Here is an 18,857-nt window from a genome sequence, read left to right as displayed (position 1 = left end):
CACACACACACACATCCACACAACTTCACCAAGATGATGGAAATAACAATTTCGCTTGTTTTCCTTTTTTTTTTGTACCAGGCAGTTAAAAAAAAAACACCCCCAAAAAAAGAAAACACAAAAAAAAAACCCAAACAACCAAACAAAAAAACTTTTGCTGTGTCCTTTCTGACCAAGTCAGCATGTTTCCCCTCAATTATTTTGTTTGTTTGTTTGTTTCCTGAAACGCGAGAATTCAGCAGTATCTTTGGCAACACTTTATCACGACCTTAATTTAAAGAATAAAAATAAAATCGATTCACGTCTATATACAGTATGTGATTGCGCGGAGTTGGGGGAGGGGCTGGACTGGGCAGGCGGGGGTCCCAGCTCTGGGCCCATGCAGACGCTGCAGCCCCTGGGATGGGCTGATGGGCAGCAGGAGAGGGGTTAAGGCGGAGTGGGTGAGCAGGGCTGTCCGAAGCTGAGCGCAGAGCTAGGGGCAGGGGTTTAGTGCAATTCCCGAGGAAGTTTGTGTTACATGTGCTCGGCAGGGTTCAGCCCTTACCCCCGCCATAGTCCCAGATCCCCCAAGTCCAGTCGCCCCCACTGGCCAGGACGACAGCTGTGATTTTTCAGTTGGTTTTATTGCAAGGGGGTTTGTCGGTAGGGGGGAAGGGCTGTCCCCTCAGGGAACCTCTCTGGGAGCTGGGGTGGGGTGGAGGGTCCCTGGCCTGGGTGCTTGAGCTCTCTGCTCAGTCTCCAAAGATGGTTCTCCAACAGAGCTCACCCAGTGATGCTGGGGTGTGAACGAGGCCACCCGGCCCTGGGCTCCCCTACCACCCCCCTCAGGAGGGGGGGTCCTGAGACATTTGGGGGGCTGATGGGCTCGGGGGAGTTGGGTGGGAGGGGTGAAAATAAAACTATTCTGTAGAAACAATGATGAAAGTTGCCTTTTTAAAAAGCTTCCCTTTAAAAAAAGAAAAATAACACAGGGTTTGTCACAGAGCAAAGGGATACTGGGGAGACAGGCCAGCAGCTGGAGGATGGGGAGCAGGGGCACCCCCACACTTCAGGCTTTGATGAAGAAGGGTCTCAGCTTGGCAGAGCGTCTATTTACAGGGCCCCACGCTAGGCGTTGCATATGCGAGAGAGGGGGTCGGGGGGAGGGAGCCCTGGCCTCTGGCTACATGGTCTCCCCAGCCCTGGCCCCTTGTCCGTGGCCTGTGGCTCGGTCAACACCGGGCCTTTGGGAAGCCAGAGGCTGGGGGGGAGGCAGGTGCCAGCCCCCAAATTACAGTCAGTGCCTTTGAGTAAAAAGAGGGGTGCCTGGGGGGATGTAAGGCCCTGGAGGTGGGGCCCCCCCGTCACCCACCTCAATGGGGATGGCATGTCCAAGCTGCAGCTCCTTGGTGGCCACAAGGGCTTCATGCTGAAGGGCAGGGAGCCCGGGAGTGGGCACGGGGCATGAGCAGGGGACAGCAAGGACGGGGCGGGGGTATGGTCTGGATTGCTCCGGCTGGGGGGAAGGCCAGCCAGCCCTCTCTCGGGCCCATCCCTGAGCTGGAGGGTCCCCACGGACACAGGTGGCCGTGGTACGGCCGGCGGTTGATGAGACATCTCCGAATCAGAACCAAAAAAAAGGGAGGAGGACAGAATGTGGGGGTAGGGATACGGCAGAAACACAAACCCCCCAGTCCTGCCTGTGGGGCGAGCCCCTAGGGTGAAGCACGGATAAGACCTCAGAAGACCCTGCCCGATGCCTTCTGACCCCTCTCACCTCGGGGAACAGAAGTGGATTCTACGTCTGCGGTGGGTTTTTTTTTTTATTATTTTGTACAAAAATAAATCGACTTTTAGGACTTTTCTTTTTAGCTCTCTTGCTCTCGCTCACGTCTTTTTTTTTTTTTGTCTTTTCGACTTTTCATAGAAGTTGGTTGCAACTTGTAAACATGTTTTTAAATTAAGAATTAAGATAAAGTGTAGTACCCGTTCTGTTACAAAGTGCCAAGACTTCTATTGGTGGTTGGTTTTTTTTGTTTGTTTGTTTTTTTGTCTTTTTCTTTCCTTTCATTTTGTAAAATCTTGGTTTTATTGCTTTTGTGATATTGGAACTTGTGGACTCTCGTCTGCCCTCTTCCCTGCCACGGTGAGACCTCGGGCCCCCTCTGCTCTCAGCTCTTCCACCCCACCCTCTGCCTGCTCCTCTGAGGAAAAGTATATTTTATATATATTTATATATATATCTATATATAAATTTTGTTTTTAAGGAGGAAAAGAGGACAAAAAAAATCTAAAAAGTGCTTTAAAAAATGGGGTGGGGGCTCGGGGGAGGAGAGAGAGGGTAAAGACAAAGTTTTCAATCTCCAAACGCCTCGTTGGGGACGTGGGGGGGTGGTCTGGGTGGCCTGCGTCGGGGACCACAGACGGGGGTGGGGCTGGGGCGCCCTGAGCGGCGGGGGCCCCTGGGGGCCGCCCTGGCGCCCCGCCTGTCCCTCCGCCCCCCGGTCTTCTCCCCTTTCGCCACGCCTGGAAATAAATAGATTTGTGTCACAGAGGCCAGGAGACACAGAGGGCCGCAGGCAGGAACAGGCAGGTTTGGGGGGTTGGGGGGAAGCCGTCAGGAGATACGGGGGGGACCCCCACTTAGTAAGTGCCCTGAGGAAGGAGGGTGGGGGTGGGGCGGGGGTCGATTTAACGTCCACTCACAGCGGACAGAAATCATTTAAGGTCTTGTCTCAAAGACGCATAGAAACCAGCGAGGGGAGGAAAACAGAAGCCCACCGCAGCCCCCCGGGGCCCTGGCCGGGACCCCAAACCCCGTGCCGGGGAGCGCCCGGGGGCAGGGGGGCTCAGAATCCTTGTGTCCCACAAAAGGCCCAAACCAAGCCCCGAAACCCATCGACGGGGCGGGCGGGCGGGGAGCCGGAGGGGGCGCGGGTCCCCGTGGAGGGAGAGAACATCACGGAGGAGAAAAATCTGAGAAAAGCACTACCCTAGATTCTGTGACGCCTCATATATATATATATATATCTGTATATATATATATAGATATAGATATCTGTATATAGATAGATTTTCTTTTTTTGTTTCGGGGGGTGGCGGGTGATTTTCTCTCTCTCTCTCTCTCTCTCTGGTTTCTGGTTCCTTTTTGGTTTTCAGGCGAGTCCGGCCGCAAAGCTGCCGTCGGCGGCGCCCCCGGGGCCCCCGGCGCCCCCCGCCCCGCCAGTGCCCGCCGCATGCACGGCGCCCGGACCGTCGGGGCTGCCTGCCTCCTCGTCCTCGTCCTCGTCCTTAAAGTGCTGCTCGGGGCCGTTGCGCCGGGCTTCGGGGGAGCCTGGCGGGGCGGCGGCGCCAGGGGGCGCGGGGTTCCCGGGGGCCGGGTCGGGTCCCCCGAGCGCCGCACCCCGCGCGCGGGGCTTGCGGCCGCGGCGCGAGGGGACGCCGTTGCAGCCGTCCTTCTTGAGGTGTCTGTGCAGGTGGTCGGAGCGGACGAAGGTCTTGCAGCAGCTGTCGCACTGGTAGGGGCGCAGGCCCGTGTGCACGCGCATGTGGTTCTTCAGGTCGTAGTTGTGCGCGAAGGCCGCCCCGCACTGCTGGCACAGGTACGGCTTCTCGCCCGTGTGCTTCCGCATGTGCACCTTGAGCTTGTCCTGCCTGGGGACGGGGCGAGGGTCAGCGGGCGCCGGGCTGGGGTCCTCGTGGGACAACCCCCCGACCCCACTGGCCTGGAGGTCTGAACGTTTTGGAAAGGTGTGCTTCTGCCAGGGCCTGCGGGTAGTCAGCGCTCCAGCACACTTGGTCCCTGTTAAAATGGGATGGGGGGGTGCCCAGGGAGGGCTGTGGAGGGTCTGAAAAGGGTCTTGGACACTGTGGGCTGTGTAGCCTCGGGCAAGTGGCTGAACCTCTCTCAATCCCTTTTCCTATCCATAGGAGGAGGAAGATAAATGGGCCACCCACCTGGGGCCTTGCCAAGTGGCAGGTGTATTCATTCACACCACAGGCAATTATTGAGCACCTGCTGAGTACCAGACCCTGTATCAGACCAGGTGCTGGAAATACCACATGGCATATGGCACGATGCTGGGTGTCTAGTAAAAGGGTGACCAGCCATCCTGCTTTCAGCACTGAAAGTTCTATGTCCTGGGAAACCCACCGCTCAACTTCCCTACAAAGCAGGGCAGTTGGTTACTACAGTAACCAAGACCCCACTCTCTGGCCCCCAGTCTCTGCCAGTCTCTGCTCTGGCCACCCTGGCTTCCTGGCTGTTGCCCCAACATGCTAAGCATGTGCCTACCCCAGGGCCTTTGCACATGCTGTTCCTTCTGCCTGGAGTACTTTTTTCTCCCACATCTTCACATTTGAATATTAGCTGAAATGTCACCTCTTCAGAGAGGCCCTCCCAGACTAACCCCTCTTCCCTGACCCCCATCCCTCATGCCTCGACCATCTGCTTCTCATTTTTGGACTGTTTCCTTGTTTCTCATCTGACACCCTGACTGGCCTGTGAGCCCTAGGACAGCAGTGGGTGGGTGATTCCAGGGCCCCTCCCCACCCATCTTGCCCCATAGGAAAGTGTGGACTGGGCTCAGCGGATCTCCTTATCAGCCCTGGGGTGACTACTGCCCACATGCTGTTCTGTCCCATATGGCAGCCATTGCCCATATGTGGCCCAAGTCCTTGAAATGCGGCCAGTCCAAGATGTGCTAGAAGTGCAAAGGCACCCCAGATTCTGAAGGCTTCACTTGCTCTATGTAATGTAAAATAGCTCTTAACATTTTGCACATTGTGACATGTTGAAATGGATCTAATGGGTTACATAAAATACAATTAAAATTACTTCACTTGTTCCTTTTACTTTTTAAAAATGTGGCTGCCAGAAAATATACAATCACACAGGTGACTCACACAGTATTTCTAGTGCCCTGTGCTGGTCCATACATGAGAGTGGGTTCCTGGAATCCACAGGGCAGGGGCAGGGACTGGGTCTCTGGAGTCCTGGCCAGTATCTGACCCACTCACTCCTTGCTGCAGCCTCTAGCACCCCACATTTGAGCCACTCTAGGTCTCTTCCTTTTCACATCCACCGTCCTTCAATGCCAGGATGGACAAACTCCTACTCATCCTTCAAAGCCCACCTGCAATGGCTACCTAGTGCCCTGAGCCAATGCCCGGCCCTCTGCAACCAGACCCCTGCCTGCTCTCTAGCCTTCTTATCCCCGACATGAGCCAACGGAACTCTGGCCATAACCAACTCATCACTCCCTGGACTAACTGGGTCTGTCGCCAGCAAGGCGACACAATTTCCAGGAGCTCCTTCCCCACCCGCCCCTCCCCACCTCTCAGAGCCTGCTAATATGGTTGCCTGAATACCCTGCCCAGATCCAGGCACATGGCTAGGTCTCGGAGGGGCAGCAGACTCTGGTACCGTCTCTAGCGCCGTATCGAGATTTTCCTAGCTGCTGCTCAGAGAGGGAAAGTGACTTGCCCCGAGTCGCACAGTGGGTCAGGGGCTGCTTTGAGGTGGGTGGGGGTGGAGGCAGCCCCAGTTTCGTCACCCCAAGCCCTGGCCTGGGTAATTATAGCCCCGGCTGCCACAGGCCCTGCTTACTCAACTCTCTAGTGTGACTCAGAGAGGCCCCTGGGCTCCCCTAGTCTGCAGGAAGGGGTGGGGGCTGGGGCGCTGGGTCAGGGGCCAAGGGGGTGACAGGTGGGCTCCTGGGGGGGAAGAGGCCTGGCCCAGAGCCCCTCCCTCTGCCTCAGTTTCTCTGACGGGCAAATAGGATCAGTCCTGGATCGGCAGTGGGGTGGCCACAGTTCCAGGTCAGAATGAAACAGCCTCAGCCCTCTGATTAGGGCAGGCCAGGGGCCCTGTCTGCTCAGCCTGGTTCCTGCTCCAGACCCTGGTTTGCTGGGCTTCCACTCTGCTGCCCAGAGAATCCCAAGGGCAGACAAGCCCACAGCCATCTCAGTACCGCTGTCTAGAGGAAAAGGGAGCCCTAAGACCACCAGCACCCCAACATCACCAAAACGGGGGGCCAGGCCACCAACAAGTCTGCCTGCCTCCCAGCCGGTGCCCTTTGCCCCTGCCTGGCACTCCTGGGCTCTGGAGTCCGGGCCACACCCTCCTCTCCTGGCCTGCTGGGGAGGGGGCTAGGGGCACCAGGCCGGGGGTCAGCTCCCAGATCTGGTCCCCATGGGGTGAGGCCTGGAAGCTGGGACAATAGCCTCTTTCTTCGGCCTGGTGGGTGTGGCTGGGGGAACCCCAGGGCGGGCGGGGGTAAGGGGTGATGCTGAGTCACCTAGCTTGGCCAGGCCCCAGCACGCCAGACCCCCAGCCCCTACCACACTGGTCCACAGGGCCCAGCTGGCCACCTTGGGACTCCTAAGACTGAACCACAAACTCCCCGCAGCCTGGCCTCAACCTCTTCCAGTCCAGGGATCAAGCTCAGTGGCTCCCACTGTTTTCCCCCACTGGCCACAGCAATCCCCAAGCTGAACTGGCCTCAGGGCCTTTGCACAGGCTGCTCCCTCTGCTTTTCTCTCTCCCCAAGGCAACCTCCCTCTCCTTCGGGTCTCAACTCTCTGTTTCAAGCCCCACTCACAGCTGCTTCCCCTCCCAAGCCCACCTGGCTCTCTGCTCTTTTCCTGTGCAACACACTCCACCAACGAGTGTCGTCAGCTCTGAGGTTCTACCTCACGCACGCTCCACTGCCCCCATGGGGATTTTGGCCTGTCTCCACTTCTGCGTCCCCAGCACCCAGAACAGGGCCTGGCACCCAGCAGGTGCTCCATACATGTGGGCTGGACGGAGCACGTTCACCAGGCTCATGGGAGGCTCAAAGTGACACATCGGCTCCCCACGCCCCGTGGGCTGCCACCCTCTCCCACAGTGAGCTGTGTCCTCCAGTCTCAAGGAGAAGAACCACCCCCGGGAAAAAGAAGAGCAACTCCTCGGCCCCTTCCTCCCGGCCTCCCTCGGCTCAGCACGGCCTGGTGGGCTTATATAATTGACATGGACATCTTGTTGAGTGCTACGGTCTCCCCGACCCAAGCTGTTCTCCAGGGGCACACAAGGCGGGCGGGGGGGAGAGGGGGGTTGCCTGGAAGCGGAGAAGGTGCCATTCCCCAGGGCGGCGATACGTATGCACACGGAGGTGTGCATGTGTGTGTGTGTGCGTGCAGGCACTGGGGTCCACATGTGCTTGTTTGTGCAAAGGGCCCAGGTGCCCCTGGCCACCCCTGCCACACTGGCGCCGGCTCACCTGGTGAAGCGGACCTTGCAGATGTTGCACTCGTAGGGCTTCTCCCCCGTGTGGGTCCGGATGTGCCTGGGCAGCTTGCCAGCGCCCTGGATGACCTTCTCACAGATAGGGCACTTCTGGAAGGCCTTGGCCCGGATCTTCTTCTCCACCTTCTGCGACCAGGCTGGGTAGACGTCGCCGTCGTGGGCGCTGCTGAAGTACTTCAGGTAGTAGTCCACCACGCCCTTGTCGTCCGCCCGCGACTCGTCGTCGCTGTCCCCCGCCGCGGCCGCCCCCGCCCGGCCCACCGACGATATCATCTGCTGGAGCAGCGTGCTGGCCGCCAGCCCGTCCGCATCAGCCCCGTCCCCATCCTCACCCTCGGCTGCGCCCGAGAGGAAGCCCGGAGAGTCGCCGGGCTCGGGTGCCGCCTCTGACAGCGAGGCCGCCTCCTCTTCCCCGCCCCGGCCGTAGTGGCCGTTCTGCGTGGCAGTGGCTGGAGGGGCCACAGGGGGCGGGAAGAGGCCCCCGGCAGGAGCGTCCTCATCCCTCTCTGGCCACAGACCCGGGTTGCTGTCGCCTTCGTCACCATCCCCGGCGGGGGGCCGCTCGGCCGGGGGGCCTGGCCCGTAGAAGTCCAAGCCATTGCAGTCGCCGGCAGCCACAGCAGCCACGGCAGCGGCCACGGCTTCCTTGGTGGCATCCAGGTCATCGTCGGATGCGCCGAAGGCGGACCAGGGGAAGGTGGCGGCGGCGGCGGCGGCCGCGGGGGGCAAGCTGTTCATGGGGTTGCTCTGGAAGAACTCAAGGTACTCCTTGGCGCGGAGGAGATTGCGCTGATCAATTTGATCTACGAGGTCCAGCTGTCCGGCGTCGGCGCCCGCGTCAGCCGCCAGGATCTGCCGGTCGAGGAGGTCGGCGCAGACGTGGCTCACGGCGGGTATCTCGAGCAGGCGGGCAGCACTGAGGATGTCACCCACATTGGCCGTGCTGACGGTGAGCGTGGCCGTGTAGGCAAAGTCCATGAGGGCTGTGAGCGCCTCGGCGCTGACGAAGTCGATCTCATACACGTTCTGCTGGTCCACCACGGCGCCCGACGTGAACAGCTTCTTGAAGTACTGGCTGCAGGCTGCCAGCACCGAGCGGTGTGTGGGGAACTCGCGGCCCTCCACCAGGATCACCACGTCGCACAGCAGGCCCTGCGTCCTCTGCTCGTTGAGTCCACTTAGGATGTCACTGCTGTGGTCGGGGAACGGGATCCCGATGGGGCCGTCCACGCCACCAGCCATCTTCCGCGCCGAGACCTGCAGTGCCAGGGAGGGAAGGCAGTCATTAGGACTGGGGGGATGCAACAGCTGGCGCTCCAAACCTCCGAAAGTAGTCCCTCACCCAGCCCCGAGCCTCAGTTTCCCAAGCCTTGTGGACAAGGGCAGTCGATGCCCATTTCTGCATTCTCAACATGAGACTATGCTGGCAAAACCCACACTGGGCCTTCGAGAGACCAGCCCAGGCAACCTCCCATCCACTAGCGGCCCCACCAGAGCACCCGTGCAAGGGGCGCTGAGGTGGTGTGAGAGCACACAGTAGGTGCTCAACAAATGCCCTCATGTTGCCCCCTAATGGAATAGAGTGCAGGCATCTGCCTCTGCCCACACCCTCTGGGAGGCCACGGCAGTGACACAAGACCTCTCCCAGCAGCAGGGTCTCCACTGCAGAGGCGAAGAGATGGGGCCCAGGGAGCAGGGAAGAACTCAAGGTACTTCTTGGTTTGAGGCAGCTCAGCTGCACCCCAACTCAAATCCAGGGTGTCCGATCTTAGAGCCAACATTCAACTGGCCTGGCCATCCATCCCCGTCTTGCCCCTTAGCCTCCCTGACCCTCTCTCCTGCCTCCCAGTGAGGCCCCGTCCTCTTGGGGGTCTCTGAGTCAGCAGAGGGGGTGAGGCCCAGACCTGGAGACCCAGCCGGTCAACAGGGCGGTGGGTGTGCCCTGGTGGGGTGGAGTCAGTGCCTGCAGGGCAAATGCCTTCCTGCCCTGTGCAGCCCTCAGGAGGCAGCTGGGCCCCAGTGGTGAGTAACGGGGGAAACCAGGCCACCCCCGACAAGGCTCCTTCTACCAGCCCGGGCCAACCCCCGCAAGGAGGAGCGGGGGGCCAGGGGCCTCCTGTGTGCCTCACGCCTGCCCAGCCTCTCCCCAACTCTCTGCCTTGACTGCACTGTTCAACCTGGGACAAGGTCATGCCACTCCCTGACCTCAGTCTCCCCATCTGTCAAATGGGCAAAGGCACTTTGGAAGAGCCCGCCATGGGGTGGGGCGGGGCGCACAAGGGACTAAGACGACTCTGTCGGTCCCGCCCCCTCCCCCTCCTTTTTTCCGCCTTCCCCTAGGCTGTGACTCATCCACCCACTCGGGTGCTTGTGCAACCCTCCAGCTCCTGGCCCCACCCCTCCACCCTCTCTGGGGAGCTCCCAGCTGCCCCAAGCCCCCCAACACAACCCACATTCCTCTGGGCCAGACCAGCCAGCTCTCAGGCCAGAGCCACTGGACATCAGAGAGAAGGCCAAAGCTGGGCCTCCCTCAGTCTCCTAAGGAGCCCAGGCCCCCCAGCCCTCCAGCCAAGCACCCCAGCCCAGCCCTAACCTGGAGCTCTCCTACTGTGCGCCAGGTGGGATGCAGCCAGCCAGCCCTGCATGGGGGTCTGGGGTTGGGCCTGGCCGGACCCAAAGCCAGAGCAGGACCATCGTGACCCAGGGCCGCCCTGGAAGCGGGGTCCAGGCCACGGGGCTGACACTCAGGCAGGCACTACAGTTTCCAGGACACCTCTGTCTGCGGCCCGCCCATCCCCCCCCCGCCGACTGCACCAGCTGCTTGGCTTCCCCCCACTGTTCCACCAACCCGTTTGGGTGGGGGAGGCTCCGATGTGGCTGCTGGGAGCAGAGGATGGGGGGGTGACCCCAGCTGAGTCTCAGCCATGGGAGGCCTCGGAGGAGCCCCGATGGTGGCTTCCACCCCCTGCCACCATCTGCTGTCTGGCCCCAGGCCCTGAAGAGCTAGTGGGCAGATGGGACTCTGGATCAGACCAGCCTCAGCCCCTCCTTGCACCCCCCATCCGGGCCACCAACGCCCCAAGATGGCCACCATGGCGCCCTGCTTGCTCCAGCGCCCCCAGGTGCCCCAGGGTTCCCTTGGACTCTGAGGTGTCTCCAGGGGCCTCTAGGTCAGGACCTGAGATGGGCCGCTCCACTCCTGCCTGCCCACTGCACGCTGGGCCAAGGGTCTGGCACGGCTCTACCTCCCAGATGAAGATGCCCAGGCTCCTGGTCCCTGGAAGCCGCCTGGCTGGGAAGGAGCAAGCAGGGGCCTTGATCGCAGCCCGGACCGAGCCTCGTGTCTAGGGCTCCGGCAGCTGGGCCAGGGACCACATGCAAAGGTCCTGTTTCACGGGGCAGCCTGTTGGTCGGGGTTCTATCTCCGTGTCCGTGTCCATGTCCCTGTCTTAGCTTACCTACTTCCCCAGATAACCACCGGAGACTCTCTCTGCAATGGGCCAGGCCTGGGGAGATACCAGCCCAGGAGAGCCCCTGTAAGGGCAGCACAAGCCCCCACTTTACAGACAGGAAAACCAAGGCCCGAAGACAGCTAGAATCCTGTCCAAGGGCCCCCAACCAAGAAAGCCACTGCCTCTTCCCTTGTCCTGGAAACTGGACTGGCTCTGCAGACACCTGACCCACACCCTCCCTCCAGGAACACAGGCCACCTGCCTGCCACACCCTGGGCCACTGCCCCCACCTGGGCCTCTTGGGGCCCTCCCTCCGAGAAAGAGGCGGAAGACCCTGTGACCCAGGGAAGGGCTGGCTGCTGAGCCCCCTCGAGGCGTCAAGCGGGGTCTTGGCAATGAAAAGTACCCATTTGCTGAACACCCACTGTGTGCCACAGCATCTCACCAGGAGAGCCTGGAGCTCCCTTTGCTCTAAGAGGACCAGCTAGCACCAACACCTAGTAGGTGCCCCACACGTGGCGGTTTCCTCAGTAATGAGGATCCAACGAAACTTCTCTCCTCCAGGAAGCCCCACCCCCACGCGGGCCAGGTCCCCACCCTCAACGGCCAGGGTCCCGAGCTCAGGTCCACACCCACCCGGGGCGTCTTTCATCACAGCTCCACCCCTGTGCTTGCCCGCCGTGGGATTTCCGGGGCGCTCACTGCTGACTCGGCCGAGGGGCAGGCCTCGGCAGGCTCCTCCTGGGCTGGAGGTGGGAAGCCCTCCTCCCTCCAGGCTGCTCCCAGGCCCACACGCTGGGCCCTCCCCAGGGTGGCACACAGTAGGGGGGCAGCCAGCAACCGCATGAACCAAAGGCCAAAGCGCAATGGGCCAGAGAGAGCCCACTCCCAGCCCCATCCACCTAGCTGGTGGCAGCCTGGGGCCCACCTGGCATCTAACCTGGGGTCACTTGCTACCACAGGACCCGAGGCAGCAGCACCCAGGCCTGCTTTCGGCCCTCCTGGGGACCAACTCTGTGCCCCAGAACTTCCAGGAACTAACTGGGCATCTTTACCTCATCCTTCCCACTATAGAGCCCTGGGCTTTACAGATGAAGAGAGGCTCCGAGAGGCAGCCGGGCTGGGACTCAGACTCTCTGACTGCAGACAACCTGAGCTGCCACCCCTCAACTGCCGGGGGTATGGGGTGAGCTGAGGAGCACCCGACCTGGTCGCAGGGGCAACAGGTGTCACCCAGGCAGGGCTCCAGGATTAAGGGAAGGGTGTCCCAGGCATGGGGAACAGCAGAGACGAAGGCCTGGAGGTGGGGGCCTGGGAGAGGGGACGGGGGAAGGAGGCAGCTTCCCAAGGTCAGGTGCAAGGTGAGGGTTGGGGTCGGGTCCAATACCCCCAACACCTCCTCAGGAAGGAGAGGGGGCAGTCAGCAGGGAGGTGGGCAGGTTAACTGTGACCAGATGTCTTCCTGGGGGAGTGTCTAGGGGCAGAAGGGGTGGGGACAGCTCAATGAGGGGTTCAGCACCCCCCACCTCCGACCTCCAGAGGAAAGCAAAGGAAACCAGAGGGAACTCCAACACCCACTATGTGCCATGCAGGGCAGCCCGGGCCTAAATCCCAACTCCTTCACTTCTAAACTGTGTGACCTTGGGCAAAAGGCTGTGCCTCTCTGTGCCTGTTTCCTCAGGGATGGCGACAGTGGCAAGGGGGCTGGGACTGCTCTAGGTCCTCGGTCACACTCTTGTCCGTTCAGCAAACTGCCCAAGAACCTGCTGTGTACCAGCGCCAGTCCCTAAAGGCCCAACGAGCCCTTCTCCCCTCCTCTTGTGGGAGTGGGGCTTTGAGCAAACTGTGAACCTCATTCCCGGTATCCAGCTCGTTCCCTACCTACTACGTGCCAAGGAAGAGTGTGGCAGGGCCCCAAGAGGGAGGCAGGAGAGTGGAGCTGTCGGCTGGAGAAGACAACTAGGCCCAGAGAGGGTGGGCGGCCAGCCCAAGGTCACACAGCAAGTCTGGTGCCCAGGTGCAGCTGCCAGGCCCACGCCCGGCCACCCCCGCCCCGTCCCGTCCCGTCCCAGCCTGGCGGCCTGTGTTGCAAGGTTGGTCCCAACGGGTTACCCCGCCCTGACCTGGTGCCAATCCCCGCCTGGCCCGGTCCCCGGCCTGGGATTTAATGGAGCAGGAATGCAGTGTCCCAATTGGGGGGTGGGGGGCACCAACGGCCCAGCGTAGCTGCCAGCTGCCAGCCTGTCCTCACAGGCCTCCCTCTGAGCCAGACACCAGCAAACAGGCCCTCGGCCATTTTATGTGTCCATTTATTGCCCTAAATGGGGAGGGGCTTCCTGCCTGGGCCTTAAAGGGCCAGAGGCAGGAAGGCTGTGGGCCCGGTGGGAAGTGTGTATGAGGGGGTGGGGGACGGAGGATGAGGAGGTCATGGGGATCCCATCTGACCCCCAACCGCTGGGTGGGGCCGAGGCCCACCCTGTTCCCACGCTCTGAGTACTGCCACAGGTCAGGAAGTACAGCCCCAACACCAACGCGGAGCTCCAAGAGGAAGCCCCGGAAAGACAGCCATTCATGGCGCAGTGGACAGAATGAGCTTCCCGTCACCAGAGGAAAGCAAACCAGGCTTCACAGAACCCCATCACTGCCTACCCCACCCTTGCTCAGACTGGACCTGCTTATCCACAATGCCCTGCGGAGGCCTGGGTGACCTCTAGGAGCCCTGCTCCTCTCGCCCGCCCTCCCCCGAGGCCTGCTTGTCACCTGGGGGCACCTGCACCACCCCTACCCCCACCCCCAGCAGGAGACAGGCTCAGCCTGGAAGCCCCGGACACAGGGGCGCCCAGCTTACTGGAGCCCCATAGTGCCCTATGCCCACAAATCTGGCCACTTCCCGCCCATTGAACGCATCCTGATGGGAGGTGGGACCTAGTCTTGTTTTCCAGTCAAACCAGAAAGGCGTGGGTGGGGACACTTCCACTGAGTGGCCGTCCACTGCCTGCTGGGGGGACAGATGGAGGGGCCAGTCCTTTGGCCACACTCCTCATGAGTGCCAGATTCGCTGCAGGGCACCTCTTGCACTTTGGTGCTGCAAAAAGGACTTGGGCCCCCAAAGCAGAGATGGCTCCCTAACAGAGCTTGGGGTCCTAATCTTAACCATCTCAGCATGGAACCTCGCAGCTCAGGGAAGCAGGGTCTGTATTTCATTGCCCCACTTTGCAGGCAGAAAACAGGCTCAGAGAGGGAAAACGACTTTCCCAGGGTTACACAGCAGAGGCAGGTTGGAACACAGACCATCTGGCTCTGTCCTCCCGGAGCTCCATCCCCCTTCCTTTCCCTCAGGTACTGGCAGAGGACTAAGTCCCCCCCACCTTGTGGTCCTTGGGACTGGGGTCAGTTTATTCTCACCCCCCTCAACACCTGCATATGATGGGCCAGAAAAGGGAGAGGTTGGCTTGAGGTCACATGGCGCCCAGGCAGGGCTGGAGCCCAGCTGACATCCGTGAACTCTCGGCACAGGCCCTGACCCCTGGTGCAGGGAGGGGCTGCCTCAGGCCCTGACACTGCCCGGCAACAGTTCCTGGGGAGCCACTGAGCAAATACTCAGGATGACACCCTGGAGCCGAAGGTAATCTCCCCATTGTACTGATGGCAAAACTGAGGTTGGCAGAGGCGAAGGGACCTCCCTAGGCGGACCTCAGGCGGAGGGGAAAGCCGGGTTGGGCCTGTTCCTCTGGTCCCCACTGCCCAGGGCTGTAGCAAGGCGGTTTATGGTCGACCAGGTGCCTGGGGCACAAGGTGACAGGTGGGGGGTGCCGTGTGTCTCAGGCGCTGGCTGGCAGACGACACACTTCAGCAGGGACTCTGCTGTGCCCTGGGCTGATCCAGGTGCTCCCTTCATGTGGGAGGGGAGAGAAGGCACACGGCTCTACAGGTGCCACCTGAGAGGACCTTACAACAATCCCTGTCACAGAGGGGGATGCTTGGGCTCCAAGAGGCCAAGGGGCTTATCCAAGGTCACAGAACAAGTGGGCCAGCATTCAAAGCCCCAGCAGACACTCCTCTGCTTCAGAAGGGCCAGCCCCACGCCTTGGCTCTTGTGAGGTGACCTCGGTCTACGGTATAATGGATCATAAAAGACAGACCCCTGCCTGACTCTACGGCGCCAAGATGAGGGGTGTGGCTTGGAAAAGGGCCTTGTGTATCATAAAAGTGCCTGCTTGGGAGGCTGGGAGGCAGGAGGACCAGGACCCGCGCTGTGTGACCTTGGACACCTTGCTGGCCCTCTCTGAGCCGCACTATCCTTTGGGCAAAAGGTTTCACGAGCTCCTGGGAAGCTCCATTTGGCCGACAGGTGCCTGTTGTCACCGCCGGCCCCCTCTGGAAGATGGGTGGGTAGGTGCCCCTCAGCTGTGACACAGGGAGGACTTTGGCCACATCCTGAGTTGGGAGGCAGGGCGACAAGGGTCAGATGCAGCTCTAGTCGGGTGACTTTGGGCTGCTTGCTGCTTCGCCCTGGGCCTCAGGATCGCCTGCCCAGCACAGCGGCCGCTCCCAGGCTTGCTCTAACCCTCAGAGCTCCCAATCTCACGTTTGGCCTCCCTTCTGGGCCTCAAGTTTCCTCATATAGCAGTGGAGACTGCCACCAGCCCCATCGTGCTGCGTGGGGGTCAGGGAACCCCAAGGAAAAGAAAAAAAGGGAAAGAGAAAATACAAGGGCCTGCTACTGCCTCAGAACCTTCCCCCCCCTCCGGGCACAAGCTGAGCTCTGCAGGGCCTCAGTCTCCCCACACAGAGGAAAGGGCACATCAGCCGCTGCTCCCCCCGAGGGCCTCGGCTGACAGTTGTGGGGCTCCCCACCCGGCCAGGGTGCTGACTGGCCGCCACGCAGCCAATGAGAACTGAATGATAACACCCCCCCCAGAGTGACCCACGAATTAAAATTTCAGTGTCCCGGTTGGCTCCTCTTTCGTTCATTAGGCATGCGGATCCCAGGGCTTCGCTCTTCCAGCAATCGGCTCCCGCCCCCTCTTCTCCCCCAGGCTCGTCTCCACAGCGATGGCTGGTGGTAAACAGAGCCCCGAGCCCAGCAGATAAGTGCCAGGCCCAGCATGCTCTAGGGGCCCTACCAGAGGTGGCCCTCGGGAGAAAATGTCCCCCTGCCTGGAGCCCTGGGGGCCGGGCAGAGGCAGAGCCCAGCATGGACTCCCCAAGACCAGCTCTGCCAATAGGAAGTGATCGGCTGGTCCTGAGGAGGCCCCCCCAGTGTGGGAGCGGCACACTCAGGGTTCCGCCCTGGCCCTGTTGGGGTTGGGGGGGGTGCTGACATGGAATCCTGGACGCCCTGCTCCTGGAGGCAGCTGGCAGGGAGGGGGTAACAAATCAAGCCCACCATCCACGGGTGGGCCAGGTGGGCCTGCCAGGGAAGGGGCACCAACACCTCTCTCACTTCCGCTGCCTGCCTAAGGGGAGAGAGGAGTACCTGCCTCCCCCTGCCGCTTGGCCAACTGCTGGCTGCTTTCCCCAAACATGTAGTGGGCGCCCACTGGGCGCTCAGGCCTGGCTGGACAGCAGTCTCTTGCTGCGCCGGCCAGTCAGCGCGGGCAGTGCCTCCCAGAACCCGCAAAGGCCTGGGCCTGGGGTTGCACGGCCCAGAGCTCGGCTTAGGCCCCTGACTGGTTCCCAGGCCTGGGGCTGGGGGAGGGGGCTGGTTCTCAGCCGGGAAGAGAAGGGAAGCGAGGGAGGGGGCCGGATCCCACCAGCCCTCCTCTGCCCGAACTCAGGGTTCGCACGTGGTAGTGGCGTCAAGGGGAAGGAGGGGGGGTTCGGGCCAGAGGAGACGGGGTCACGCGCTTTGGGGGCGCGGGCGGGGGAGAGGGGTGCGTTCTTCCCCCTTTCCGAGGGCCCGGGCCGGGCGGCCGCGCGGGCAGGGCGAGGGGCCAGGCTGGTCCCCCCACCCAGGGCTGAGTCAGGCCCGGGCGGGGGCAGGAAGAGGCCCCCTCCCCCGCCCCGGCCGCAGCGAGCGGCCCCCGCCCGGCCCGCGGGCCCCCGCCGCGCAGCCCGCACGAGGGGTTCCTACCTCCTTCCCGGGGCAGCGGCGAGGGGGGGCCCGGCCCCGGCGGCGGCGGTGGCGACGGCTGCGGCTGGGCTGGCTCCCTCCGAGGGGCCGGGAGGCGGCAGTGAGCCTGGCCCCGCGCCACCCCCCGCCGCCGGCGGCCAATCCCCACCCGGGCTGGGGGGAGGGCGATGCAAATTACCCCGGATCTGGGTCCGCCCGCCCGCCACCCCCACGCCCGGGCCCGGCCTGCACTAGGCCACGCATCCTCGGGCTCGCCTGGGCCAAGCGGCCGCCAGGGCCGCCGCCCTCCCCGGGGAGCGCCGGGTGGGTGACTCCCCCCCGGGGCGGGGGGCCGAGGGAAGGGGGGGCTGGGGATGGTTACACAACCAGGCGGGGAGGGGCCCCGGGGCGGGGAGGGGGCTGGCCCGCGGGCAGCGCAGCCGGAAGCCGGGGACCGCCACCGGCCCCCGGTGAGGGGAGCCCGGCTACAAGCCCCGCCCCCAGGCCGGCTAGGCCGTCCCCCGCGCCGCGCCGCGCGATCGGCGCACGCCCATTGGCTAGCCGGCCTGCCGCTCACCGCCCCTCCTCCGCACCGCCCATACCCGCGGGCCGCCGGCGTGGTGCACCCTGGGACTTGTAGTCCAAGCCTCCTGCCACCTGCTAGCCTCAAGTGGCGGGAGGACTACGACGCCCAGAGGCTCCCGCGGCCTTGCCCGCCCACCCGGACACCCCACCCCTTCCCACTCCTTTGCAAAGCCCCCCTCCCTGTTTTTTCAGCCCCCTTCCCCCCCATCCTCGATGGAGCTCAATCCTGGCCAACTCCAACGTATGCACGCAGCACAAAATAGGCCCCCGGGGGGCGAGAGCGCCCCCAGTACTCAGCTGCAAACTTAGCGCACGACGCGCCCCCCCTATCTCCCCACGCCGGTTCCCCCACCCTCAATGCAGCCCGCTTCCCCTTCCCCCTCTCCCCGCGCGCCTAGGAGCCCCGAAAAGCCATTCACCCGGGGGGGGGGGTGCTGGCGCACAAGCTCACGCACTTCGCCCCCAATCCCCTCTTCGGGGCGGCGCCCCCTCCCCGCGCTCGGGCTCGGGATCCAGGGCTCCTCCAGCTTCGAGGCGGCTGCCAACCACCCCCTCCTCTGAAACTTGCGGAACGTCCGTGGCTCCCCGGATCTCCCCTTCCCGAGAGGACAGGGGTGGGCTCAGCGCCCCCCAGCCCGTCCCCGCCCTGCACCCCGCGTCGGGGGCCGCGCCGAGCGCTGACTTACCTCGCGGGGCCGGGCCGGGGCCGGGCCGGGCCGGGGCGCGCGGGGCCGGGGCCCGGAGTTGGGACTGGGCTCGGCGGCCGCTCGCCTCGGGGTCCGCGGCGCTCGCTCTGCACTCGCTCGCTCTCCCCTCGTCGCTCCCTAGCTTCGGCGGCGGCGGCGGCGTCACTGCCCCTACAGTAACTGTACAGTACAGCCAAAGCCCCGTATGATGCTCGCGACTCCCTTCCTGGTTTCTCCGAGGGCAAGAGGGGTCCTCCCTTGTCTTAAAGGTGCCGCAGCAGCCGGCCCCCCCACGCCCAGCCCGCCCCCCCCACCCGGCCTCGGAGGCCAGAACAGGCTCGGCAGGTCCCCTCTCGCCACGTCTCTGCCCTCCCGTGGGGCTTCGCCCGCTGCGCCGGGGAGACCGGGCTGTTACTAGGTTTTGTCAAGTTGAGGGGGGGTCCAGCCCGCCCCCGGCGCGCCCCCCCTCCTCTGACCTCTCCGCCCCGCTGCGCGGCGCCGTGCCAGCTTGCCAGCTTATCTGGCCCCAGAGCTCCCCGGGGCGCGGGGGGAGAGGGCCCCCCGGGGTGGAGGGGGGTGGGGGCCTCCAGATAAACAGGCCCCCAGCCTCTGCGCAGGGGCGGGTGCGGGGGGGCGCGGGCTTTGCCCCCGACGCCCGGGGCGTGGCAGGATGGCAGCGGGGGCGGGGAGGGCTGTGCGCACTGCGAGGACCGACGCGGGCGTGGGTCGTGGCTGCCCGGGCTGCTGGGGGTGGGTGGGGGGCGAGGGGGTGGGGACACCGGGCCAGGCGCCGTCCCTCCCGCGGTCTC

The 18,857-nt window shown here is 63.0% G+C and overlaps 1 protein-coding gene across 3 annotated transcripts; it reads right to left on the bottom strand.

Annotated features, from left to right (window-relative positions):
- Positions 1-1,791: 1,791 nt before the first annotated feature.
- Positions 1,792-18,346, bottom strand: ZBTB7A (zinc finger and BTB domain containing 7A). 3 transcript variants are annotated; one of them, XM_036883411.2, is made up of 3 exons: positions 18,049-18,346; positions 7,245-8,527; positions 1,792-3,636 (listed from the first exon to the last, which is right to left on the bottom strand). In XM_036883411.2, exons 2-3 carry the CDS (start codon positions 8,510-8,512, stop codon positions 3,138-3,140), a joined length of 1,767 nt encoding a protein of 588 aa, XP_036739306.1. In that variant the 5' UTR covers positions 8,513-8,527; positions 18,049-18,346; the 3' UTR covers positions 1,792-3,137. The 3 variants fall into 3 exon arrangements, with proteins under 3 accessions (XP_036739306.1, XP_036739311.1, XP_036739320.1); XM_036883416.2 differs by lacking the exon at positions 18,049-18,346 and adding an exon at positions 16,799-17,246; XM_036883425.2 differs by lacking the exon at positions 18,049-18,346 and adding an exon at positions 9,864-11,742.
- Positions 18,347-18,857: the final 511 nt, after the last annotated feature.

Source organism: Manis pentadactyla, chromosome 12 (assembly GCF_030020395.1).
Source record: "Manis pentadactyla isolate mManPen7 chromosome 12, mManPen7.hap1, whole genome shotgun sequence".
Taxonomy (NCBI): domain Eukaryota; kingdom Metazoa; phylum Chordata; class Mammalia; order Pholidota; family Manidae; genus Manis; species Manis pentadactyla.
This window is presented reverse-complemented; position numbering and strand designations above follow the sequence as displayed.